Source organism: Pseudoliparis swirei, chromosome 11, assembly GCF_029220125.1.
Source record: "Pseudoliparis swirei isolate HS2019 ecotype Mariana Trench chromosome 11, NWPU_hadal_v1, whole genome shotgun sequence".
In the NCBI taxonomy this organism is placed as follows: domain Eukaryota; kingdom Metazoa; phylum Chordata; class Actinopteri; order Perciformes; family Liparidae; genus Pseudoliparis; species Pseudoliparis swirei.
In genome coordinates, this window is record NC_079398.1 from 2,960,341 (window position 1) to 2,986,929 (window position 26,589).

Genomic DNA, 26,589 nt, shown 5'->3' on the forward strand with positions numbered 1-26,589 from the left:
TCTGTTTTGTATATTATAAAGAATAATATTGTATTGTATTTGATTTGATTGACTGAATAAAATACACAACAACAACAACAATGTACTAAGCGATCAATCAAACATGTACATATCTGATAAATAACGATATCAGTTACGTCAATTAATCAATAATTTAACATATATGCTAAATAACTGTCAGTAAGGTCAACCAATCAATAATCGTCACGTGACAGATTTGCAGACGCTACTTTTCGGGTTCAGACGTGTTCGCGCGCGAAGCGAGCAAAGAAGCTTTGCTAGCTAACAGCTAAAGTTAGTTAGTTCCTCACAGGCATCCGGGTTTTTCGCAAACTCGGGCTCAGTTGACCGCATGCGTCTTTTCCTTTTGTTACTAGCATTCTTAATGACAAATGTACTCATTAGTTTGGTATTATTTATCTGACTAACATGTTTGGTAGCAGCACAGAGGAGGTAGGCGACACCTCGGGATGTGGGCTCCCGTGGGGGGAGTCCCCAATGGGCCGAAGTCAACGCAATGAAACGACCTCGTACGGTCCCGCGTCAGTTTCCTCCGGTTCATCCCACCGGGGTTTAGAGGAAGGCAGCGCAAGCTCCGGCCACGGCTCGTCTCTCCCCCAAGTGGCCTCAGGTGATCCTTAGCCGTTTAAGCTAACACCTGCGTTAGCATCTTTTTCCTGTCACTCAACATTCAAGCGTTACTGGACAACAGGCCCACGAACCTCAGGCTAGAACCCGGACCTTTTTTTCCAAGGGTCGTTAAGCACTGAGCTACCTCTACCTGAAGATCACCGCGGTCCAGATAGTTTGCCACGTGTCATGGACCCTCTCCTCGTACTTTGTCTCGATAGGTCCGTCCCATCAGAGCTTCAGGTCGGGCAGGAATTCCTCCCTCGTGTTTACCTCGGACAGCTCCTCCCTGCGCAGCCGTGGAGGATCGCCAAAACGCCGGTGGACGCCAGCCTTTCCCGGGGCCACTGGCGCGCACCCATCACGCACGCCGTTGACGGACCACACCGGTATGTCAGCCCTCCATCGCGGGTCGAACACGACCGAAGCCGTGTTTCTAATTCCGATTTCTGTGTGTTTGCAGCAACGAGTTGCTCCTCGGCGACCACGACATCCGGGGCCTCCGTGATTGTAGCGGTGGTTGAAGGGCGCGGTTTGGCTCGGGGAGAGATTGGCATGGCCAGTCTCAATTTGAATTGTCCAGAGCTCGTACTCTCGCAGTTCGCAGACACCGGGACGTATGCCAAGGTACATACTTATTTATTCAACATCTACTGTGTAACCCAGTGGCGGGCCGTGGGCCTGGGGCCTGGGCCTTCAGTGAGGTCCTACACAGTCCCACCCGAATTAATCCACCTCATATTACTATCATTATGATGCCATGGCTCTAGACCAGGGCTGCTTAATACGTCGATCGCGGCGTAGTATTGGTAGATCGCATGACATTAAAAAAAAATTGGCCCGCCCCCGTCATTTTCTCCATAGCACGTCTTTGTTCATTTATTAAACTAAACAGCCGTCTGATGTTGATCGTATCTACACAACAGCATGTCATTTCTCTCGGCTCTCCGTCTCGCGCGCTGCAGAATGCATCGGGACGGAGACAAAGAAGAAGAAAAAAGTCACTTGCACCAGTTTGTTCACTAAACAGGGCATTGTCGCACCCAAAGCAGATTTCAAGTATATGCTCGACCAAATCGACATCTTCTCCTCCTTCCGCCATTGTGGGTTGAAAAAACAGCTTTGTAGTCCGCGAATTAATTCCTTTATCAAATTCAGTTTCCTAGTTCTGAGGTTTTGCATCTACCTGCCCATAGGACCCGCCTCTCAATATTGGTAATCCAATCAAAAGACGTGCAGCACTCCGCCTGCTAGCTGGCTCCTGTGCCGGTTCCGGGGCCTTCTCGAAGGCCTAGAGGAGCCAACTCTAAAGCTGATTGGTTGACACAACATCGTCATTCCCATTCACTTGAAGCTACCAGCGCCCGCAATGTTGATTCTGAAGGCCTAAGGGCAGATGTTAGCCCCCTGGCAACACACGATGGCTGAATATGATTGGATAAAAGATCTAACATAAAGACCAGCCCTCCAAATCTCAACCTGGCGCTGGCAGCAGCGCAACCAAGAGGAACGCTATGAAATTAAGAGAATAACTCTTACTCTGGGAAATAATTGAATACATATTTGTGGGAAAATATATTTAGAAAAAAATATATATTCTGATGATGTTTAGGCCAGCAGAGAAGGCCTTGCTGGCCCTGACGGCCCGCCACTGGTGTAACCTCGATTGTCTGTATATCACGGCTACGCTCGGCAGAGTCTCCCGTCTCATTCGTATTTTACTCTTCTGAAGGTCATAACCAAGATTCACATATCGGTGCCACTAGAAATACTTATGCCTGACACCGCCAGTGAGAAGGGGAAAGGGACAAAGCTGTTCAGCTTCATCACAGAGAACTTCCCGGTAGAAATGCAACGATAAGTTAAACAAAACACATTGAAACGAATGCCTACTTTCAAAGAAGGTTAATATTTGAATTTGATTGTGTTATTGTTGTCAGGGAGTAGCTTTCACTGCTATCCAAAGGAAGTATTTTAATGAGAGGAAAGGACTGGAATACATCCAGCAGCTGTGTGCTCCAGAATTTGGCACTGTCCTCATGGAAGTGCAAGCTAAGTACGCTACTGAGTACAATAATGTATACAAATTGATCTACTCTAACACAAATCTTTTATTACAAATGATCATAATGTGTCCAGGTATTATTGCCTCGCAGCAGCTGCTGCTTTGCTGAAGTATTTAGAATTCATCCAGAACTCCGTCTACGGCGGCAAGTCTCTCAAAGTGATCTTTAAAGGGAGTGAGCAGACTGCGATGATTGACTCGACATCTGCAATTAACTTGGAGTTGGTTGTCAATAACAGAGACCACAGGTAAGCGGGCAAGAGTATGACGGCGTCGTCCTCGTCAGTGTTGCGCTTGTGTAATCGTGTACAGTAAGTGTTCAGCCGGTCTGTTTCTACAGGAGCGAGCATACTCTTCTCGGGGTTCTTAACCACACCAAAACAACCGGCGGTGCGAGAAGGTTGCGCTCCAATATCCTGGAGCCTCTCATCGATGTGGACACCATCAACATGCGCTTGGACACCATACAGGAGCTGCTGCGGGATGAGGAGCTCTTCTTCGGCCTGAAGGACGGTCGGGAGTTATCTCACACTATGTAAAGTGTATGCTGGACATGGGAGCATGACGTAGTATTTGACAATCTGCTTTTTCGCCCTCTTTAGCCATAGCGCATTTCCTCGACATTGACCAGCTGCTCTCGGTTCTAGTCCAAATTCCAAAGCAGGAAACGGTACGGACCGTTATTTCAGTACTAACAATTGTGTGTGTGCGTGTGTGGACACGAGGTATGTTTTTGCCCTTTCATGCACTTTTCATTATGGTTGCTTTTTGTTTTTACAGGTTCAGGTTGCTGAAGCAAAAATTACACACGTCATTCAACTGAAACACACACTGGACCTGGTGCCACGGTTACGGGTTTGTGAAATTTGTTCAAAATCGTTTAGGCATGGATAGAATAAGAAAAAAGCCTTTTACTCTACAAAAAGAGTACCATTTGTTATTTAGTTATAATGTGAATTGCAAGTCCTTTTGAATGTTTACTTTGTGAACAGATGGTGTTGAAGAACTGCAATACAGCTCTGCTCAAGGCATACAGCACCGCACTGGAGGACAACAGGTACCAAGCCCCAGGGTTCGTACGGTCATGGAAAACCTGGAAAAGTCATGGAATTTTAAAATGGTCATTTCCAGGCCTGGAAAAGTCATGGAAAAAACTTAAATCATAATTTTTTTGGGGAAAAGTCATGGAAATTTGTTATCACATATTTATTTACGCCGAGTTTGAAATAATCAATATGTTTTTTAAAGAAAGACGCTCAAAATATAAGCCGGCGTACGCTCTCAATACGCAACATTTTCTAAATTTTCATGTTTAGATCGAGATTTCAGTTTGGTGATGGAAATTTGGTTTAAAATCATGGAAATCCATTGGTCAACATGTGTAAGAACCCTGAGTCCCTGCTATAAATGTACCATCATGCACCGTCTACAGACTTCTTCCACTGCATTTGTGTCCTTCAGATTTGATGTGATCCTTGAGCAGATCAAGACGGTGATTAATGAGGACATTACCTATCTGAAGGGGAGCCTGAACTTGCGCACCCAGAAGTGTTACGCTGTCCGCCCCGACATCAACGAGTTCCTGGACATTGCCCGCAGAGCTTACACTGAGATAGTGGACGACATTGCAGGTGTTTAGTCTGGCCGTTGAGTTGGTTTACAATGTTTGCGTGTATTATTTCTACATCCAAGCCTATTGAATGTCATTGTGTTGCACAGGGCTAGTGAGCCAGATGGCAGAGAAATATGGTTTTCCAATGCGTACCAGCTACAGCACAGCTCGAGGGTTCTTCATTCAAATGAAGCTGGAGGGAGTGGTCTTACCTGAAGGGAAACTCCCCACTGAGTTTATCAAGGTATGGTTCGCTAGAGGCAGGATAATAGTACGGAAACAATGAATAAATCAGCTGGGAGTGAAATCGCCCCCATCGAGACAATAACGTGAAATAAAACTAATGAACACAAAAACATTTGCCGCCGCAGGTATCGAAGAACAAGAACAACTACAGCTTCACCATTGCAGACCTAATGAAGATGAATGACCGCTGTGATGAGGCCCTGAGGGAGATCTTTCACATGTCCTATGTGTAAGGAGATCATGAGCCCATCACTCACAACGTATTGGTCCTTATTAATGGAACCGTAATGAATATTAAAATAAATAATGTTTTTTGTACAAGGGCTTTCCAATACTGGAGAACACTTTAGCCAAGTAACCATAGAATTAAAAATGTTCCTAAATTCAAAAATCATCTTAAAATATTAATGCCAAATCTGTGACTATTATTGTGCTGTGATGACTGACAAGCCTTTGTTAAATGGACACTAGAATGATTTCCTAGCTGACAAAGACCATAAATACCACGACCAACTTAACGACCAACTCATTCAATAAATGAGGGCACTACGAGTTTCTACATTTTTACTACATCACGTTTTCATATTATTAACGGGATATGTTTCATCGATGTATTCTCCTTTCTGTCCACCAGAGGGTGCTATTTGTGAGACAATTGTCCTCCTTTGCGATGCCCCTGTAGCTCTAACTTGTCTCCGTACAGGGTGATGTGCCAACTGCTTAGCACTATCCACCAGCACATCCACTGCCTTTACAAGCTCTCGGATGCCGTGTCCATGCTGGACATGCTGTTGTCGCTGGCCAATGTATGCACCATCTCAGACTATGGTAGGTATGACTTGCTGTTGATTTCCTAGTCGGGCAATGTGTCAAATTTATCTTGAAGAAGACTGATATGTTGTCTGAGGGAGTGCTGTGTGCACACCCAGCCAACGTCACGTATGACAAACTCCTCCACTGAGCCGGCAATTCCGCTGGCCTTAGTTTTACTTTTTTGTAGGTCATGGGCAACACCGGCCCGATTAGCCACGTGGGCGGAGAGCACTGGCCTTCAGCTGCCTGAAAGCATATCTCCATAGACATGTGCTGACCGCCTGCCTCCCTCTATCCCAGCCAGCTCCTACTCCGATTACCCTTGTTACATAAGTGTGCACTGATGTGCTGTATTTACAGAGACGCATCTCCTCAGCAGAAGAGCGAGCGGTTACAACTGCACACACCACTGGTAGAAATAACCTTTTATTATATTGTGATCCACTTTTCACTAAGGCAATTAAGAATTTAAAAGATGAAATCATATACCCAATAATGTAATCACAGGGAACTGGCTTTGTAAGTTTATAAAATATTTGCCAAATACTAGCTTGCACAGTGTAGCTGTATTTTAATGCCCGTTGATCATTCCAAGGAAATTCAAGAAATTATTATTATTATTATATAAACAAAATACCAACAGATTATTGATTTGTTTTGTTCCTGCCGTGTCTGCCAGTGCGCCCTGAGTTCACAGACACACTGGCCATCAAGCAGGGTCGTCACCCCATCCTGGAGCGGATAGTTGGACAGAAGCCTGTGTCGAACAACAGCTACATCTCCGAGGGCAGCAACTTTGTCATCATCACTGGACCCAACATGAGCGGCAAATCCACCTACCTCAAACAGGTGGCGCTGTGTCAGATCATGGCTCAGATAGGTCAGCAGCAAACCGTTCAGCCGCACAGTGCGAGGCATGTACTTGGCGTGATTTTGAGTAACGCCCGTGCATTATTATTCCAGGCTCCTTTGTGCCCGCTGATTATGCTGCTTTTCGTATTGCTGATCAGATTTTCACCAGAATAGGCGTGGATGATGATTTTGAAACTAACTCTTCCACCTTCATGTTGGAAATGAAGGAGGTATGTTTGTCTTTATAATTGAGCTGCTGACGTTTATGCATGAGGGGACTAAATTGCGAAATAATGATTGACTGCATTTTTTCTCCCCAAAGATCTCTTACATAATCCACAATGTAAGTGACCGGTCCCTGATCATCATAGACGAGTTGGGGCGGGGTACCAGTGCGGAGGAGGGCATCGGCATTTGTCACTCCGTCTGTGAGTTCCTCCTTAGCCTCAAGGTAGAGTTTGCACTTACACTCTGGCACTGACATTCCTTTCTCTGAGATGAGAACCAGTTAATCAGATTCCTATGCTCTAATCATTCAACTTATTGACGGTTGTGTTACACCTTTTAGGTCAACAGCAAAGTAATAGAGTCAATACAGGAATAGCTTGCGTGCTACTGCTTAGGTGTGTGCGCCATTTCCTGATTGTTTGCAGGCGTTCACCCTGTTTGCCACACATTTCCTTGAGCTGTGCCAACTGGAGTCTCTATATCCCAATGCGGAGAACCAGCACATGGAGGTTCAGCACACACGCAGTGGAGACACTGGTGCAGACAGTGTGGTGTATACATACTTGCTGAATCGTGGATGCTCTGAAGAAAGCCACTATGGTACCGAAGCATTGACATCTAACTACAATCCTGGTGAAATTGGTCATAACAAATGTTACAGGGCTTGTTTTTGCTCTTCTAGGTCTGAGAGCGGCCGAAATGACGGCACTTCCCTCAAACATAATCCAAGAGGCAAAGATGATTGCCTCCAAAGTTAGCCAGCAGCTTTGGGTACCTAACCTGTTCTGTGTGCCTTTCTATTTACAGCTTGTGCTCTTATAGCATGCCCCGCATTTGTGTAACAGTAAAATAAGCTTTAATTTACAAAATAAGCATATTGGACCCCGAGTTAATTGCTGTATACAATATATCCATACATTATCCTCCTTTTATATCGGAGAAGTGCAAAGTAGAAGCTTATCATGGTGTGGCTTATGTTGCTCTAGGCCAAACATCACAGCGATCCAGAAACACAGAGGCAAAGAGCCGTGTACAAGCTGGCCACCCGCCTCCTGCAGACTGCCAGGAACTCCAGACTCGACCGTGAAAGCTTGCGCATGTACCTGAAGGGCTTGAAGAAGCAGTATGAGGCGGAGCTCCTGGCAGCAGGGCAGCCGGCGGCCATCGACACGGAAGAGGAATGACCGCTTCGGCCTGAGGAAGACTGACGAGACGAATGTCTAGGTATCATTACTGGGCTCTTTGTGTTCATATTGACATTTGATATTAAATGTATTTCTTTGAATTCCAGTGTTACTTTTTGGAAAGTCTTTTAAAAGAATGTCATACGTGTTAATTTGGAAAACGTTACCTAAAATGTGTTGCATCCCTAAAGTAACACCGTTATCATACCAGTTAACATCCACTTATTGTGGTTAGATCACAAGATACAACGGATAGAGGGGAGTTCTACATATAATGTGCGTGAGTGCAATGACCTCTCCCCTCTTTGATTTTCCACGATTTGCGAGCCAAGGTTGTCTCGAAAAGGCGGAGCTATCTCTCGTTTCTATTTGCGTAATCACGGCTCCTGCCGGTGTACCCTGAGTCTCAAAACAAGCAGCCCGATTATGACCCGCCCCCGCGAACCAGAAACGGCAGACAGTCTGACGGAGAGCGCAGAAGAAAGCTAGGCTGGAGCTGCCCTGGGAAGTCGGAAGTCTGCAAGAGTCAACGCAGAACAACGCCGTTTCAACACCGGGGACGGGAACTGCGAACTGAAGCTACAGGTACGCCGCGTTTGTCGACGAGCTGGTGTTTAATTTCACGTTTTTAAAGGCCGCTCGCGCCGGTGTGAGCACAGCCAAGCGCTTTACCCGGGCCTGGGAACGGCCCTCCGGAAGAATGAAGCCGCAGACCGGGTCAGGGATTTCAGGAGAGGGGGAGGCTGGGTCAGCGGAGACGAGGCCCGCGGGGGGCAGACGCCCACGCCTCCGGACGGGCTGACTGAAATACAGAGTCTCCGGTGGTCCGTTCACGGTGATGCCGGCCGGTCTGCTCCCGGAACACTTCCTCTGTCACTTATACGCGGTTTGGTGGGCCAGCGGTCGGACGTGGCGGCCGGTCGTTCGCTAGCTCTCGCGTTAGCTCGCCCATTCAGACCGATGCGCTCGAGCCGCTTTGAGACCAACTTTGCGGGGCGACGAGCCCTTTTTTGGGGATATCTCCTCCATGAGATCCGGTGTCGCAACTACTTTTACCGCGAGCTCCTCGTGCCACGTTGACGCCGGTGCAATACACATTTGTTTCGCTTGTCATGACGGTGACGTGAGCTGGTCGTCGACATGTGTGCCTGTTCCTCCGGTGTCATGGTTCACTTGATTATAACGTTCATGTGTGTTGGAGTTAGCCGGGCTCACCGAGCAAGGGAGGCGAACGTTATAGCTGGTGTTAGATCGGATCGACAATGCCTGTGATTACAGGCTGTGCCGTCAAGCAGTCTCCTCCTGGTGTGAGAACAGCTGCTATTACGAGTGCAAGAGTTTGCACAAGGCCGGCGAGTAGACGCGAGCATGCTGGGACATGTTGGTACCGTGAACCGCCCTTGATGGATTTGGAGACTACTTGCTAAGGACATGGAAGACGGGTCAAGGTGTAACTCATTTATGGTCCTTAAAAATGACTGAACCTTGCGTTGGTTACATCTGCAATAAGGTGGTGGCTAAAGATATGCCTGAATCTGTTTAGCGCCCTTTGATCCCATTTTTTAGAAACGTTGTATTAGTTCAGTTCAATTCAGTTCATTTGTATAGCCCATTTCCACAAATTAGAAATGTCTCAGAGTGCTTTACAATCTGTACACATAGACATCCCTGACCTTTGACCTCACATTGGAGCAGGAAAAACTCCCGAAAAACCCTTCAGGGGGAAAAAGGAAGACAACAGCAACAGAGGAGGATCCCTCTCCAGGATGGACAGGTGTAATAGATGTCATGTGACCAGAAGGAATCATTACACACAAATTAAAACACAGTAACAACACAATGAATGAATATGACAAGAGTGAATGAATAGTTGGTAGTCGGCATATTCCACCATCCAGACCTCCACGATCCATATTAGGAGGCTGTAAACGTATTTATGAGCTTTTAGGCATCATTTTAGGATAAGCTCTTATCTTGGGGGTCTTGATTGTGCTTAATTATTTTAGTACCACACTTGGTGTACTTTTTGCGGCCTGAACAGACTATCTAGTCGACCCAGTTTATCAGATGCCCCACTGTGTACTTTGTTACTTTCTGTTAAGTTTATTACTGCAATCCTGATGATGATTTCAGATTGTCTACCTCACCCATCGCCCTAAACTAGAATAGGTTAACTATCTGTCGTCGTTGAAACTTTATGCATTGACGGTTCTGTTATTTGAGGGTAAATGTAGTTCCATGGTCAAAAATGTTTGCTCGCAATTATTCGGTTACACGCAGAAAAGATCCAGATGTTTGTTGACAAATTAATATTTGATGTGACATTTTGCGCAATAAACTTTTGAGCTATTTTTTTCAAAGCACGAGCAGCATCAGTCACACGTGTCATAAGAGTGCCGCATGGCCTCGTTCTCAAGTACGGTCTGAGCTGCTTCCTGCGCCCGATGGTTATCAGGAGTGCTCTCTCTGTCCTCGTCGCCCAAACCGGGAGGCTCGGCCAGACGAGCGGCGAGATTCCGGGGAGCCAACGGCCCGAGAGGACTTTGTCCTCGGAGCTCATTTCGATGCTGGGACAGGGCTCCGGCTGCACGAGGAAACTCACGCGCCTTCCACTCTGAGGCCTGGGACTGGAAACCAGCATGCCGGTTCCAAACGTTTACGCCAATTACTCCACCCATACTTAATACGTCCAAAAGAAATGTCGCTTCAAGAATTAGTTCACAATTTGGTCTGACATGGGAGTTTCCTGGAATGAATGAATGTGATGTAACAAAGCACTTCCTGATTCAGTCGCCATTGAAAGGTATCACGGTACAATTTTGGTAAAAATTCATCCATAATTTTCCAGATGTCCTTTTGCTTTGGTGCTTTTTTAATATATATAAATGTTTTAGTTTAGTACATTTTAGTCATCCTCTCCAGCTGCTGATCGGTGTTTTTGTTCTTTGCATGCTGCTAATTAGCCGTAGCGTTTGGTTTCTGTATTGTTGCAGTAATACAGCACATCTTCCTGTGAAGTATCGAAAGCTATTCAAAAGAAAATCAAAGTCCAATATTTTGACGGTGGTCAGTTTCCACTGTGCTCTGTAAAAGCAACTGACATACGTCGAGCCACATATTTTTGCATTTGTTTCCCCCCGGCTGTAGCCGACGGAGTGTGCAGGAATGCTGGCTCCATGATACATACCAACACCTCAGAGGAGGTCTATAAGCATTGAATATATCAGGCAAAAACATTCAATAGCATAAAGATAAAAACTTGATGAACCAATCCAATGTGTTCATGAAGTCGGCTTCAACGCAAAAATGTTTATTTAATGTTATTTTAGCCTAATCTTGGAGGATAAACTTGTTGCTTAACCCTCCTGTTACCTTCACATTGACTAACATATTTTACCCTCGGGGTCAATTTGACCCCAGCAATTAAAACCTCCAGAAAATTATTAGAATTAATATTGTTTCCCAAGTTTAAGTGTGAGGTACTTTATGTTTGTTTGTTGACTACCTAAATAGCCCTTTAAATATATAAAAAAGTTGATATTTCTTATGTTTGACAGTGAAAAACAGCCTGGGGTCAAATTGACCCCAAAGAACACCGACGTTAAACATTGAATGGGGTCAAATTGACCCTAAAGGTAACAGGAGGGTTAAAAGGCTAAATATTTTTTCTGAATATTTAACATTACAATGGGTCTGCTACATTTTTGGATGTGTTGGAAGATGTAATTTGATTCCGTGAAACTGGGTCAACATTACACTATAAAGCTAAATCTGTCACTCCTTCGGAAGCCCTGCAGTGGAGAGTTATTCTTAAATGTATCAGCATGGGTACTCTGCTTAATCCAAATTGCTAAAGAGGTCTGGTCTACGAAGCTGACTCCCACAGCATATGACTGCCACAGATCCTCGGTATCGGATGGGATTGTGCAGCTCTTCGGTCACTCTGTCGTTACCACTCTGTATTGTTGACAACGCGACGCTGCCGTTGTGACCTCGGGCTGAAATTGTCCCAGTTTTTCAAAACGGTGCGTTTATTTTTGAAATAAGTGTAACATTTGCTCACGGCGTTGCTGTTTGTAAATTCACACGACACTCCAGAAGCAATGATGTCTGGCAAGATCTATTTATTTTAAAATAATTATTAGCTCTTTTATTGACTTTGCCTCTTTGAAAATTGCTGCACCACCTCAGTGAGTTTTACATCAAAGGTTAGTCAACGGATACAACATTTAATCAAAAAAGAAAATGCTTATCGGGGGAGAACTCGAGGATCCCTGTTAAAAAATAATCCAACACTGCAAGAAAATGTAAGACTAATCGGACAACTTGTCTGAAACACATACATGTAGATACATTACATATACAGTCCACTTTATCTTCACAGCCACCATGCGGCTATCTCCTCACGGTCATTTATTCCAGGAGAAGTCGATGCTTCCAGTTGGTTTGGTGTATCGTGGCGTCTAGTGATTCATTGTCTCTTCCATTCTTACTGCGTTGCATTGAAAAGACAAAACGTAGCTTACTTCATGTGCCTGCAGTGGAAGAAGAGCCCCATGTCCTTCTGGCTTTAAGCAGGCCGGGGTTCACTTCAGCTGCAGCCGACCTCATCGGGTGACACTTCCATGCGGGTGTATTTTTGCCTCTTGCAAATCCATCTTGGAAGGAGTTTTCGAATACCACCATATCGTCTTTGTAGGGGATTAAGCAGGGGAGGGAATAAGACAGTCGGTTATCTTCTCCTTTAGACGAGTTGTCTCTGATGTTCTTGACCTATTTTTGTCCTCTGTTAAACCATGAGTGAAGTTTTCTGTCTGGCTCTCATCAAGCTCGACAAGTACATGCACCTCGTTGTACGTGAATCTATATAAAGATGGGGGATTTAAGCTGCTGTAGCTGGGGTGGTGTTATCTAATTGGATCATATCACTAAGAGAGGACAGGCTGTCTCTTCATTCACACCTGCTCAACATCACGGTGGACTAACGCCTCCACGTGTGTTCTACTTTCACCAGTTCATCCAGAGCAAGTCACAGGTTATTTTTCCATCAGATTCGTGGGATGTTTGGTTCTTGTGATCTTTGGATTTGAGCAGCATTTGCCAGTTGCCTTTGTTGGTAGGAAGCCGTTACCTTAATGCCATACATTAAACATGTGGAACATATTGACAGATGCCAGACTGTGTTGACTGTGTTGCAAAGTGGCCGACATCTTTGTCTTGTGTTTTTCTCCTCTCTTCAGAATGGCGCTGGATATCTACGACTCTCAGTACCTGCTCATCTTGGCCCCTTCTCTGATCATTGCCCTCATGTTCCTCTTCTTCTGGCTCTTCATGAAGGAAACGTCCTACGATGAGATTGTGGCCAGGCAGAAACGCGACCTGAAGCTACCGCCATCCAAGCCAGAGCCCCGAAAGAAGAATGAGAAGAAGAAGAGCAAGAAGAAGGAGAGTGCCGGCGGGGGAGGAGGAGGAGGAGGAGGAGGAGGAGGAGGGGGGGGAGGAGAGTCCGAAGAGGATCTTCGTGATTTCGATGCTACGGATGGTGCCAACAGCTCCACTCCGGAGGTCGAGGAGGAACCTGCACCAGTCGCTTCACCAGATCCCGCTCCACCATCACCAATTCCTGTGCCTGTGTCACCTGAGGCGCCTGCTGGTCTCAGAGAGAGAAAGAAGAAGGAGAAAAAAGCTGCCAAGGCTGCCGCAGCAGCTACTGCGGCGGCTCCTTCCGAGCAGCCGGAAGTGAACGGCTCGCAGCCGGTCAGTCGCAAAGCAGAGCAACCTCTGGCTGCAGGCAAACAGTCCGGCCCTTCCTCCCCCCAGCTCGAGGTCCAGGTCCAGGTCCAAGCTGCTCAGGCTCCCGTTCAGGCTCAGTCACCGCCCCCGATCTCTGCGAAGAAAAAGGAGAAGAAGAAACAAAAAGTAGAGCCCGGTGAGTAGCTCAGAGTGCAGTTACAAGTTGGTGTGTCACTTAGTTTCTTGTGGAAAACATGAAACGATTCAATGTGTTTGTCCTAAGTTCCAGTGAATGATCAGCAGCCAGAGGTTATCGCTCAGCAGCAGCCGGCTCCAGTCAAGAAGGAGGCTCCTGTTATGTCTGAAACCAGAGTGCTGGATGGTGCCACCCCAGCTGCTACCAGTGGCAAGAAGAAGAACTCTGCCAAGAAGCAGAAGACCGAGCCTACAAATGGTGACGCATTGGTCCCACATGCTCAATTACATTTCAGTTTCAAGGATGAGGAGTCGCACACAAACCAAAGCCTGCACTTGTCACCTTATGATCAACCAGTTTTTTCTCATAATCAGTAGATGAAGTCCATGTCGTGGCTGACGCTGCAACTCCCGCCAACCACCAAGCTCGCCTTAACGATGACGTACCGCCCAGAGTCAGCGGCAAGAAGCAGAAGAATGAGGCTAATAAAGGCAAGGAAAAAAAACAGTTTGGTCCAGTATTTGGTTAATTTTCCATCCCATAAATACTCTCCAGCCATAAAGCAATGTGCTAAATTGCCTTCCGTGTCTTGTGTTTAACAGAGAACACGGAGGTGAAGCTGAAGGAGCTGCTGTCTGGCCTGTCCAGCCTGGCTCTGTCGGAGGCCGAGGCCGTCAGTGTGATGGTTCTCCTCTGGGAAAAGAGCCCGAATGCCTTGGATGCCTGGCAGAAAGTGAGCGATTAATACATTTTACTTTTGAATCTGGTGTTGTGCATTATGTGTTTGGAGTTGGACTTACGATGCTCGCTTTTTCTTAATGTTGTCTCGCCACCAGTCTGCAGCTCGGCCCGACCCAGCCGCACAGGAACGCGAGAGATTTGTTACGACTCTGCAGGAGGAGGCTTCCATCGCAAAGGACAAAGTGAAGCAGCTTAGCCAGGTCCGGATTCCTTTGTTTTTCTTAATCAAGTACTTGAGATTTTAATTCCCGATGTATTTTTTGTATAGACTGAATTCCAAGAAGAGCTTCATGTGCCCTCTTACTTCTGTGCTTCAGGAGCTTCAGGTTGAGAAGCAGAAGACGGGCCGAGCGGAGGTGATGATAAGAGAGCAACGGGCGGTCATGGAGAAAGAACTGGGCAGCATGCAAGGCAAAGCACAAGGCAGCTACCAGGAGCTTCAGAGCATGCAGATAAAGGTTTCCAATTTTGTTTTAATAACAGGACAGTTGTTACATTATATTAGACGACACTCTCCATTATCGATACTCTGGGGGAGATGTGAAGGAACCCGGACCTGCATGCCATTCTTCTCGAGGCTCAAACCGCTTGTTCGTGTGTAGTTCCAGCAGGCCAGGGAGCAGCTGGAAAGCCAGATCACTCGGCTGCAGCAGGAGAACGGCATCTTGAGGGACGCGGTCAGCTCTGCCACCAACCAGATGGAGAGCAAGTCAGTGTTGCACTACCATGGATAACACCCGACTGGTCATTCACTCTCGAGCATCATAAATGTCTCGCCTGCTCCTCTTGGTGAAACGATGCTAGTGATCCTGTTCTTATTGGCTCACGTTAAGAGATCCATCTGCACGTGAAATGCCCCATACATGCCATTTGTAGTTTTATTATGTACTCTTCCTACAATAATGCCCTTTTTAAACCATTTTCATATAACTTATTTGTGCTCGTTTGTGTGTCCTTCTTGATAGGAATTCAGCAGAGCTTAACCAGCTGCATTCCGAGTACACCGGTTTGATGAAAGAGCTGGCAGACAACAACAACAAGCTGCAGCAGGAGGAGCACCAGAGGAAGTCACTGGAGGTCAACTACAAGCAGAATGTGTCCCAGCTGGAGGTACACTAATCCACAGGCACAATGTGTTTATTTAGCCCGTACTTGAGTTTCCCCAGCCGAGACCAAAAATAACTGAGCTCTGCAAAACCTGAGCCGCAGCATCACATCTGGTTAGCGGGCGTGGAGGCATTTCCGAGGAAATGGGAGGAGGTTGTAGTTGAAGTCCTGGGGTGGGAGTGGTGTGGGAAATATAACCTGGGTTTGGAGGATTGTGTTTGCTTGGGAAGCTGAAACGTTTGAGGCTTTTGTGCCGCGCATGAACACTTTCCTGTGAGGCGCAGAGATCGGCGTTTCCTGTCTTTTCATTGTCCTCGATCAAAGACGGATATTTAAGTGGCGGGCTTGACACAGAAGTCTCGACTAGAACACTCCATCAAAACATTTAGAAGATGTTTTGTAATTTGGACTAGCCAGTAACTTTGTTTGGCCGATCCAAAGTCTTGTGAAAAATGCTATAACATAATCGTAAAAAGTGAGATGGCCTTATTGCAAATCAACCTTTCTCTGACCCTACGGTCATGTGTTGAGAGTGAGAGGGAAGAAGTTTGATGGATGCCGTTTGTTAGTTTACTTTGTGTTGTTTGGCGGCACAGAACATGTCTATTATTATTGTTGGAGAATATTAATCACCAAATTGAATGTATGTTTCCATCCCAAGGCCCAACTGCAGGATGCTAAGCGGCGATGGGAAGAACTGCAGAATTTCCTCCACAGTGTCAACGCTGAGAGAGAGAAAATCCAGGACTCAAAGCAAGGTGATCAAATATATCAAACACAATGTGATCCTTTAACTTAATGCTTCTCCTACATTAGTGAATTGAACTGACGGGCTACTCTCAGCAGCTGATTGTCTGTCTGTGTGTGTGTGTGTGTGTGTGTGTGTGTGTGTGTGTAGAGCTTCATAGCCAGCTTTTGTCAGTGGAGACTGAGATGAATAACAAAAACAAGGAGATCCAGACTCTACACATCAGTCTGACTGAAGCCATCGTGTCCAATGAGCGGCTGGAGCAGAGAGTGATGGAGCTCATGGAGATGTCCCAGCACAGTATGCCTGATGACGCAATAGAAGCCCGGGTTCAGGTGAGCCACCGCATGTGTGTGTGTGTGTCAAAATGAGCAAAGCAACATTAGCAGAGCAACACACACTACTTGTAAACACTAACACAAGCTGTGTTCAACAGGACCTTATGAATGAAAGCAAAGGTCTTCTGGTCCAAAATGAGAACCTGCAAGTCCAAAATGAGACCCTGCAGGTCCAGATCTCCTCACAGGTATTTAGGTCGCCCTCATTTACCGATGTTTTAAAAATGAAAAGGATGCCAGCCTGCCATGCTGTATGTATGTAGGCCAACGGAATTTGTTTTCTTCTCACTCAGGTCGCCCACGTCTCTCACATTGAGAAGCTTCAGATGCTGTGAGGAACAATATTCATGTTTTCAGACGTAGAGATTGCATTACAAGGGAAAATATTACGCCCTTAATCATGTGCTCTCCCAATGCTTCCCCTGCTCTTTTCAGATTGGCTGATAAGGAGATGCAGAGGAAGAGTCTGGAGGATTCTCTAAATGCTGAGAGGAGCAGTGGGGCCAGTAGAGAAACTAACATGCAGGTGCAGGCACCATCTACAGCTTCCTATGCGGACATGGCGTTAACATGCTCTATGTCTCTCATTATGTTGAGAGGGAATATGGGTTGAAGGCCACGTGAAGCATCCTACAGATATTTTCAATTTCAATTACCAAACGAATATAATTCATTTCACAGCTTTATAAACTTTCGACATCATTTCTCAAACTCATGCACGGTCGTCTCACGTTCCTGTCTTTCCATCTGCAGGCCATGCACAATGAGATCATGTCACTGAAGGTTGATGTTCAGAATCTGCAGGCACAGATCTCTGATCAGGTTAGCGGTGTACCTTTCCCAAATGTAAAAGGTCGATATGTGGTTGTGCATTCTTCTGGTTGACACACCCTCTCTGTTTGACTTCCCACGCAGACTGCCTCCCAACTGATCCTGGACCAGTTCCAGAAGAGGTGTGTGAGAACACAAAGATATTTTGAATGCTTCGGCTGGTTAAACTTGTTCCTAATAAGTCATAATGAATATCTAAATGACCTTTTTTTAAAAACATTACTTTACACTCAGTGCTCGAGAGAAGGACGACAACATGAGGACCATCGAGGATCTGCTCGAGAAGGGGCTGATTGAAGTGGCCAACAAGGAAGAAGCGCTCAAGGTGTTTGCTTTCTCTTCTGCTGCCTCACACACATTTGACTGACATCAGTGTGCTTTAAGTGACTCTGCATTCCACGTCTTGCCTCGTCATCACAAACCCTAATGGGCACACATCTTGAAGTCATCTCTCTCCCTGTTGCAGGCTGTAAGACAAGAAAATGTTTCCCTAAAGCAAGAAACGGAGGCCCTTCACAGAAAGACAGCAGAACTGGCGAGTTGTCTAAAATCCTTTACTAAAAGCAGTTTTCTCCACTTTATTCTCTACTCATTTCTTTTTTAATTATCTTCTAATCACAGGCATCATCGGAGTGCATAGTGGAAGAACTCCAGATAACGTAAGATCAATCAAGTTGATGTTGATATTTTGGGATCATGTCAATGTCATGGTACATAATCGTGGGGTCACGTAGCCCCATCACTAACACACAGACTTACAACGAACTTCAGTTTCCTTCACATCGGTCGGCGAGTGGCAGCAGCTTTGCCAACTAGCTGTCATCAGTACACGTTTATGTGCAAGCACTTCAGAACACTCCAGGCCATTCCTCATACACACCCCTGATAGTAATTGCAGCAGTAATCGGCAGATTCTGTGTGACGTTAAACGGTCACGTATGATGGATTGTTGCTCGCTTTTGCTGAATAGGATCCAAGAGAAGGATGTGAAGCTAAAATCAATGGAGGAGTGTCTCCAGACGGCACAAGACAGCAGCTCTACCAGTGAGAATGCAGTTGAGGTGGGGCCCGTTCTGCATTAATTAAGTACTGCAGTTTCATTTTGAAGTGTTTTCATGATATTGTTCATGTTGTCTTGTCTGAGATGTTCTTTGTGTCTCAGGCTCTGGAGCAGCAGCTGGCTGCCCTGCAGGCGGAGGTGGAGCAGCTGAGGCAGAGGGCGACGCCAGAGGAGCAGACCAGGTCTGCTACTCAGCTCCTAGAACTCCAGACTCAGTAAGTTAAGCCCCACGCTTCAACATTTAGTCCACTAGCAGTGCCTCACAATCACAAATCAGACGACTAACCGGCACATCTGACCCACAGGCTAGCAGCAAAGGACCTGGACATCCAGATGGTGCAAGCTGAGCTGGAGGCAAGAACTCAGGAGCTGAGTGAGAAGGTGGAGCAGGTTCATCAACAGGTGAGGAACAATCTCAAAAGAACTGCTCACTAATTGGAATTGTGACACGTCTTAAGGTTTTAAGCGGGAAGATTTGCACGGCTATAAAATGTCTTGCCAAGTTAACAGGAGAACAAATGAGGTTGTAACAGTTTAAATAAAAGGTCGTTCATAGTTTAATTGAGTCTTCTCTCCCTCCGAATAGCAGGCTCTCACTGCGGTGCCAAGCCCAGGGCTGCTTGCAGCGTGAGTAATGTCACATCGCTGAATGATAACATCCATATTTCCCACATGTTTTTATTCGTAAAGACCCCTTATCGATACAATACTCCATAATGAGTGGGTCTGAATGCCGTTGTCCATCAGGTTGTCAGAGAAGGAGAAGCAGGTGTCCGATCTGCAGGGCGAGCTGGCCGAGCAGAGGGACGCCCTGGAGCTTCACAGGAAGAAGAACAACGTAGGTTTCCGACAGCGATCGCCTGAACCGTTTAACACCAGCAGCTGCTCCGGTCTCACCCCGCAACACGTCACCCCCTCCCTTTGTGTGGTACCCCCAAACACGCAGCCATCCTCCCCGTGTTCCCACTGCCACACAGTCACACTCGTTTTGCTTTTTGTTCATGTAATTAAAATGCAACGCTTTCTTTGGCTCGGGTTGCGTTCTCGACATGATCGTACACATTTGTACCGATGTTTATTTTGACCTGGATTGCTGAAGCCGAGTGTTGCATAACAGGCTCCTCGCCTCCTCTTGTTCTGCGCTCTATTGGCCTGGACTGTTTCGGCAAGCTTGTCGGTGCTTGTTGGTGATTCAGAGCGTCGGAAACTCGCATTCCTTTTTATTTTCACGTCATGTTTGAATTGACAAGCCTATATACTTTTTATTTCTGTGTCTACCGTGTGTATCTTCAGACATGACCTTGTTTTGAATAGAAAGTGCTCGCAGAGCGTTTTTACGATGCATATCTTGCGTATTGTGCATGTTGCCGTTACCCACACAAGGTCCGAGGCTGGAGACTCTGGAGGCTATTTGCATAGTTTAGCTTTAGCTTTTGGAACAAGCTGAGTGTAGCCACCTTAAAATGAGAAATGCATCGGGTTTGTTCTGTTACTCTTTCGGTGTCATTTGAAGGGTCACTGAATGCATTTCTCCTGAGGCTGAACTGAATCTAGTATCTCTCTGGAACTGACCAAAACAGGAGCTCCGGGAGAAAAACTGGAGCGCAATGGAAGCTCTGTCAGCCACCGAGTCCATGCTTCAAAGGAAACTCAGCAAAGCTGTCAAGGTTCGACACCCCACCTCAGTCTCCGTCATTTAGTTCCAATCTGATGCATCCCCCCCCCCCCTCCCCCCCAATCTCTTTTTTATGCCATACTTGATCCAGTGAGATTATTTTGTTTGCCACCATTCATTACAGAGCTGCATACTCATTTAGCTCACTGTCCCCTCACTCGGCCTTGTGTTTGTATCTAATCTACTCCTTTACAAATCTTAGACTATCAATTTGACCAATTAAATGCTTTTTAAGCTCTGAAATATATGGAAGTCTTGCCCAAAGGTCAGCCTGATGCTTGGAAATGAGTGTGCAGTGACCTTGAGATTGTTTCACTCGATGTCATTAGATTGAGATTCATGGTCATAATTGTTGCCGCTTTCTTTTTTGACTCATTTCCAGCATGTTTTTTTTCCCTCATTCTGCTTTCTGACATCCGTGCTGTCAATATCACCCGTTAACCGATCAATGAAAATCAGTTTGATTCACTTTGATTTTAATGCAGTTTATACTTTTTGAAGGAAAGAAATGTGAAAACATTTAATGAATATGCAACAGTAACATTATGTAAGCCGATGCTCACGACTCACGACTTTGTGTAAGAACGTAAAGTGTAGGTCTTCAACTAACAATATTTTAAATAATCGATTAATCTGTTTAATTTATCGATTAACCGGATTTTTTTTAAACATTAATTTCCAACCCATTATTCAAAAATATTAACAGATAAGCCCCGCCCCGACGAGGCAGCGTTATGGTCTTTCCTCTACCTCCGCGCTCAACTCATCTCTGCGACTTATTGAGTGACGTAATAATCCCGCGCCACAACAAATCGATAACAAATGCCATTATCGATTCATGCCAACTATTTCAACAATCAATCTTTATTGATTATCGGTCGTTGTTGCAGCCCTAGTAAAGTGTAATCCAGTGTATTCCATGTAGCTGCAGATCCCTCGGTGTTGACATGGCGTTGGCTTCCAGGTCGCCGGTCTATTAACCGTTACAGTGAGCATATATTCTCGCCCTCCTCCCTCGACATGAGGGAGGCTCCGTGCTGAACCGTCAGCGCAGCAGCAGCTGCTCTTCTGCAATCTTGAGTACAGTAGAAAGGACCTCCTCAGAGCCGAGCCAGGACGTCCTCGGCAGCTGTTGTGGACCATCGGTGCACATCGGTTGTATTCTCTGCCTTTGACACGGCGCGTTAGTGTGAATAGCGGTTGCGGTGCCAGCTGGCGTGTGTTCTCCCTTCAGGCCGCCGAGTGACAGTGCATGATGCTTGCATATTGTGGGAGAACTGAGAGCTACCTTCTATTATTCATTGAGGCATTTCAAGGTACTTTGCACAATTTCATGAAAGCAGATTGATGGACTGAGGACTGAAGCATGAGACGCGCTCTGAAACTGCGGTTGCTGACACTTCGCCTGTTGAACGACGCTGATGTTTTCTTGGGATAATTGAAAGCGGGAGCGAGACGGCGTTCATCCCAATGCTGTAAAACTGTAGTTTACGATTATGTGAAGCAACTCGTTGCCGTGACATTGATTGGAACGGCTCGATGGATGACTTAATGACTGGTTTTAAAACAATCGTGGAGAGTAGAAGGGGAAGAAGGAAAAGCAACGGTCACATCTGCCTTGATGACCACTGGACCTCGTCTTCGAAGTGACTGAACTATTTTAACATGCTCAATCATTGTCGTTTTCCTCTTTGCCCCTTCCTCTTGCCTTGTAGGAGAACCAGACAGCACTGGCGATGTGTCAGGCCGAGTGTCGAGAGGTTCTGCACAGACTTCTGCCCCATGTGCCTCTGTCCAGTGAGCAGGTATGGGTCGTTTTCTACTTTTACCGCCATGCAAATTCAGTTTGAATACCCATCGTAGTCCGTGTTACTCCTCATCCTGTGTTCCGATGTCTCTCTTTACTCTTGATCTCTTCTCTTCACTAGAACCATCAGGCGTGGCTCCTCAGATTCGAGGGGGCAGTAGCTGAATGCCCACCTGCATCAGGGAACTCTAATGTAAATAAAGTGGAAATGTCCATTTTAGCATCTTTCCTCTGAAACTGAAGACAACAAATGCTCATCTTGCGCTTCTCTCACACTAGGAAATGGTTACAAAGCTGAAAGAAGCTGAAGAAAGTCAAAGGATTCTACAGAAAGACTGTGAGACGTACAAGAAGGTGTTGGCCGAGACGGTGAGATGAGGGTTTAACGTTTGTGCTTCTGTCGCGGCGTCTCCTTCCAAACTGAGCTGTCATTCCTGCGGCCTCCACAGGAGGGCATCCTGCAGCGTCTCCAGGACAGCGTGGAGCAGGAGGAGTCTCGCTGGAAGGTGAAGCTGGAGCTGTCACAGGGAGGGCTCAGAGAGGTATGTGTTCAGGTTTAGCAGGAACCAACTCTGAGTAAAGACAACATACATGGATATTGTGTAATATAGTGTGTGCCTTTCATTGCATATTTCTTCTGTCTCCTTCCTTAGATGAGCCTGAAAGTCACAGCTCTGGAGCAAGAGATTGAGAGACTAACTGATGGAGCAGAGTTGGAAAATGTCAGTCCACTCAAAACGCGCATCTCAAAACAATCACTTGTTTTATTTTCTTAGCTCAGGAAGGTTTCTATTTTAGTGAACTTACATGTTTTAAGCGGCTTTTTTAATTCTCTAAATGCTAAAAGGTGCTTCTTTCCTAGCCCCTTAAGCACAGGGTAAACTACACTATCCTTTTCTAAAGGAAAGGAGATAATGTCGTCCCACAATTCCTCGCAGCATTTAAAGCAAAGCAACAATCGGCTGTCAATAACCTCCGCGGTCGGTTTACTTGTACATTATGGATGAGTTGAACCCGGAGGTGATGCTGTGATTCTATTCTGGACAATAATCCTTCATTAAACGGTGCAGCAGTGAATTTGTCACCGAACTCATTTTCTATGAGTTATTTATAAACGTTCTTAAAAACAATAAAACATCCATTGTTGCAAAGTAATTCATTTAAGAACGTAATATTTGACAATTTGTCCGCAGCTTCAAACGCTCGCATTTCTTCAAAGACTCACTGTAATTCAAAGATTCATCCATTTTAACATGTCGGTCTCGGTCGTAAGTAACTCTGAATCTCCGTTGTGCTCTTCAGCTGAGAAGAGAAAAGCAGCATTTGGAGTCCGAGTTGGAGAGGGCGGAGTCCGAGAGTGCCACCTACGTCACGGAATTAAGAGAGGTGAGCAGAGGAATGATGTCATAAAGTCTCACACGCTCCTGTGGCTAAAGATTTACTGAAATCTTTATGGTGTGTTTTGATTTTGTGATTTATAAATCCAAACACTGACATTACACGTCGTTGAACTGAAAGCACACGGCATCCTCAGTTCTTCCAGCGACTTAACGGACTGCAGACTGCTTTGGGTCATGTCATGCACACAGGAAGCTGTCCTGTATTTGCCACCGCGCAGCTCTTGTAGACGCCTTGTGGCCGGTCGGCTCGTATACCTGCGTAGACTGTGTGCCGGTCGTGTCGTCCTACACCGACTTTCACGGACTTCCAATAAACTCGTCATCTCAAACTTAATTTCAGCTCAAAGGTCTGTTGACTGAGTTGCAGACCAGACGTGACGGCTCACACACAGAGGCCATCAGACAGAATGAGGAGCTGACTTTGGTCAGCGTGGCTCGCCTTCGAGCTCGAGCTCCTTTTTAAACCTACGGGGCTCTCCGCCTTCTGCTCGTGGGTCGTCATTCAGAACCTCGGTGAACTTACTCAACCGAACTGCCAGAGTATTTCCTCTTGTTTTTGGAGCCAAAACATGCGACTTTGTAAAGTAGCAACAATTCGAGGTTGAGGGTGATGACTCCCCTTCACTATCTGACACTCGCAAGACTAACTCCTCCTTCTCTACACTGGCACTTCCTCTCACTTTGACTTGTGAGGGATCTAACAAACAGCTTGCTAGGCAACCTGCCTTCCTTCTGCGGAGTCCAATGCTTAATTTTGTCAATTTCCTGCTATCATTTTCTATGGTAAATGAACAATGGGATTCTATGATGTGCTCTGCAGCTGCTCTAAGTGTCCGTTTTGATTCCAGCTGAAAACGCAGCTGACCGAGACTCTGTCCAAGCTGGAGACGGAAGAGAACGAGAGGCAGACGGTGGCTGGGGACCTGCATACGGTAGGAATACGTGTTTAGATGTTATTAGACTTGTGTTATACACTGCTGATACGGGTGCAACCCCCAGGCCACATCGGGAACACGTTGTCAAGGTATTCTCTGTGGTCCTTTTCCCAGGCCCAGCAGTCTCTTGATCTGATCCAGGGGGAGCTCTCCAAAGTGACGGCCAGCGCCGACGACCTGATAGAGAACAGCAGCCTGTCGTCACAGAGAGTACGAGCCGGGGGCAGTGTGGGTGTTGTAACCGTTGGGGGTGTATGTCTTTGCATCTATGCTCATTAGTCGGTTTCACGAAACCCTAAACCAGCCATTCTGTTTTTTAACAGGAAGTGATTGACAGAAAGGAGAAAACGGCCGCAGGACTGAACCAGACATTCAAAGAACTGCAGCAGCTGCTACGAGGCGTCAGCCAGCAGCTCGCCAAGAGACAGAAAGGGGTGAGGCCGGTGACTGCGTTGTTCTCACAGCCCAACGAAACCACTTAGTGTCGACGCTTACGGTGTTTTAAATGTGGCGTCTGAACAACATGGATGTGTGCGTTCCTCCAGGAGGCCGACAACGAGCTGCCCAAAGTATAGTGAGGGGGGGACCCCCACGCAGCCACCCTGACTGCACGACAGAGACCACCTTTGGTCTCATCTCTCCCACTGTCACACACACACACACTGTCACACACACACTGGCACACCCAGCCACCACCTTTCCCCAACGGCCCACATCCCCTCATCTGTCCTGGAGGCAGCCGCCATCGGACTCTGGCAAAGGCGCTTGCGGACCGTTCATCGTCTCCTTGTTGGCTGTACGGGAGCAGGTAGAGGTTACTGTTAATTTCCAAACACTCCAGACTCTGTACCAAAACACACTACTCCTCTCCCACCACATTCCACTTTTTCAGCAGCATCGCCAGGTAATTTAGATTCTTAACTTAAAAAGTGACATCCAGTATAATTTTAAACTGTGTGGCAACCATTCCTCTGTATTTTTCAATGAAATCCTTTTGAATACTACAATAGTATTTGTTGTTATTTGTCAAGAGATGGCAGTGATACAAATGTCCAACTTGTTGAAACAAACTTTGGGGTTTCAGTCCTTTTTTTCTTAACTTAAAAGATATGTATTGTTTAAATGTATCAGTTAGGACCTGCTGAAAGACACTGCTGTTGCTCTGCCTCCTGGCCAGAGAACTGTCTCAAACTGTGAATCATGGTGCATTGATGAATTCATCGTCCATGCATGCCGTGGCTCAGTATTGGGTGAGAGATGGGAGATTAAAAGGGGTCTCAGCATATCAGAAGGGTCACTACGTGACGGTAACTATGGAGATGCATGGACATATTGTAGTCACGTCTGTACTGCAGCTCCAGAGAGAAGTAAGCCTGTGACCCTGGCTGTGGAAAGAGAAGGCCAGGTCAACAGTGTAGAGGTTTTTAATCCTTCTGCAACTACTCTAGGAATAAGCGTCCCATATCATTTGTAATCAGTACTCGCTATGTTGTTGCTAAGTTCATTAACACTGAAGATGTTGTTCTTTTTGCAACCGGCGATGTGAATAAAAGGGATGCTTGACTAATCTGACCGTCATCTTGTCATCATTCTACTGCACTTCTCTCTTCCTACCACTGGGGGGCAGCATGCAACCGTACCTGACATTTCAAACTGATTTAATTCGTAAACTCGAAAAACCTGAATGTGCAAAGGAAAATGTCAACAAGTCAGGTGTAAAACATCGTCCACGATAAACAGGTTTGTCCTGTACTGGTGTTAGTGGTTATATAACAGGAGAGACGGTGACGCACTGTGCAGCATACATCATAAACGTTTGGGGTGTGACCCGTTTCCCATGATGGCAGCAAACTATACCATCTCTCAGAAGAGGAGGCGTTTTCTACAAAATACATAAACAGTCAAGATGTGTGAAGGAAGTTTCAACTGGAAGCTGAAATAACCCAAAGTTTAGCAAGTACAATGTGTGACTTGACTGTTGTTGGGGGGCACACTTCCCTGTGGTCACTTGCTGATGTCTCATTCACCCAGGTGTGTTGTGAGTGGGATTTTCCCTTTTTTAGTGTTTTAGATTTATTTTCAACTGTCAGCTTTCTATTTTTTTTATTGAAAGCATAAACACAGGTGCTGTAAGACTGAACCTAACTTTACTTAGGTAATCTTTTGCATGTTAATAGTCCTTTGAAACAATGGGACTATTGTGCTGGTTGAGGGGTCAGAGGCGTGAGCAACATGGGATCAGCACATTCCTCACATTCTGCCACACAGTCATGCTGCAGTCAGCTGATTGGAGATCTGGCTTTACCCTCATGGAAACCTCACGACAAAACAGGCATCGGTACCCTCAATATACTCGTCATTAACTGGATTACACTGTGCCTGCTGTTA

At 46.1% G+C, this 26,589-nt stretch overlaps 2 protein-coding genes across 7 annotated transcripts; both read left to right on the top strand.

Annotated features, from left to right (window-relative positions):
- The first annotated feature begins 232 nt into the window (after positions 1 to 232).
- Positions 233 to 8,123, top strand: msh4 (mutS homolog 4). 2 transcript variants are annotated; one of them, XM_056425832.1, is made up of 21 exons: positions 233 to 631; positions 852 to 1,019; positions 1,094 to 1,257; positions 2,363 to 2,473; positions 2,571 to 2,686; positions 2,770 to 2,943; positions 3,036 to 3,208; positions 3,298 to 3,365; positions 3,476 to 3,550; positions 3,688 to 3,752; positions 4,157 to 4,326; positions 4,415 to 4,551; positions 4,679 to 4,782; positions 5,257 to 5,381; positions 6,046 to 6,246; positions 6,330 to 6,448; positions 6,541 to 6,669; positions 6,872 to 7,046; positions 7,129 to 7,217; positions 7,433 to 7,670; positions 8,035 to 8,123. In XM_056425832.1, exons 1-20 carry the CDS (start codon positions 430 to 432, stop codon positions 7,628 to 7,630), a joined length of 2,763 nt encoding a protein of 920 aa, XP_056281807.1. In that variant the 5' UTR covers positions 233 to 429; the 3' UTR covers positions 7,631 to 7,670; positions 8,035 to 8,123. The 2 variants fall into 2 exon arrangements, with proteins under 2 accessions (XP_056281807.1, XP_056281806.1); XM_056425831.1 differs by lacking the exon at positions 8,035 to 8,123 and having other exon boundaries at positions 7,433 to 7,731.
- ktn1 (kinectin 1) lies at positions 8,114 to 25,773 on the top strand. 5 transcript variants are annotated; one of them, XM_056425825.1, is made up of 35 exons: positions 8,114 to 8,215; positions 12,871 to 13,559; positions 13,647 to 13,817; positions 13,934 to 14,050; positions 14,162 to 14,292; positions 14,396 to 14,500; positions 14,618 to 14,758; positions 14,903 to 15,009; positions 15,266 to 15,410; positions 16,069 to 16,165; positions 16,306 to 16,490; positions 16,592 to 16,681; positions 16,787 to 16,824; positions 16,929 to 17,019; positions 17,247 to 17,315; positions 17,409 to 17,446; positions 17,559 to 17,649; positions 17,791 to 17,859; positions 17,946 to 17,983; positions 18,295 to 18,385; positions 18,487 to 18,599; positions 18,690 to 18,786; positions 18,971 to 19,011; positions 19,132 to 19,222; positions 19,965 to 20,051; positions 21,775 to 21,864; positions 21,988 to 22,059; positions 22,146 to 22,235; positions 22,316 to 22,408; positions 22,520 to 22,588; positions 23,169 to 23,252; positions 24,115 to 24,198; positions 24,316 to 24,411; positions 24,525 to 24,635; positions 24,747 to 25,773. In XM_056425825.1, exons 2-35 carry the CDS (start codon positions 12,872 to 12,874, stop codon positions 24,774 to 24,776), a joined length of 3,750 nt encoding a protein of 1,249 aa, XP_056281800.1. In that variant the 5' UTR covers positions 8,114 to 8,215; position 12,871; the 3' UTR covers positions 24,777 to 25,773. The 5 variants fall into 5 exon arrangements, with proteins under 5 accessions (XP_056281800.1, XP_056281803.1, XP_056281801.1 ...); XM_056425828.1 differs by having other exon boundaries at positions 18,974 to 19,011; XM_056425826.1 differs by having other exon boundaries at positions 13,937 to 14,050.
- Positions 25,774 to 26,589: the final 816 nt, after the last annotated feature.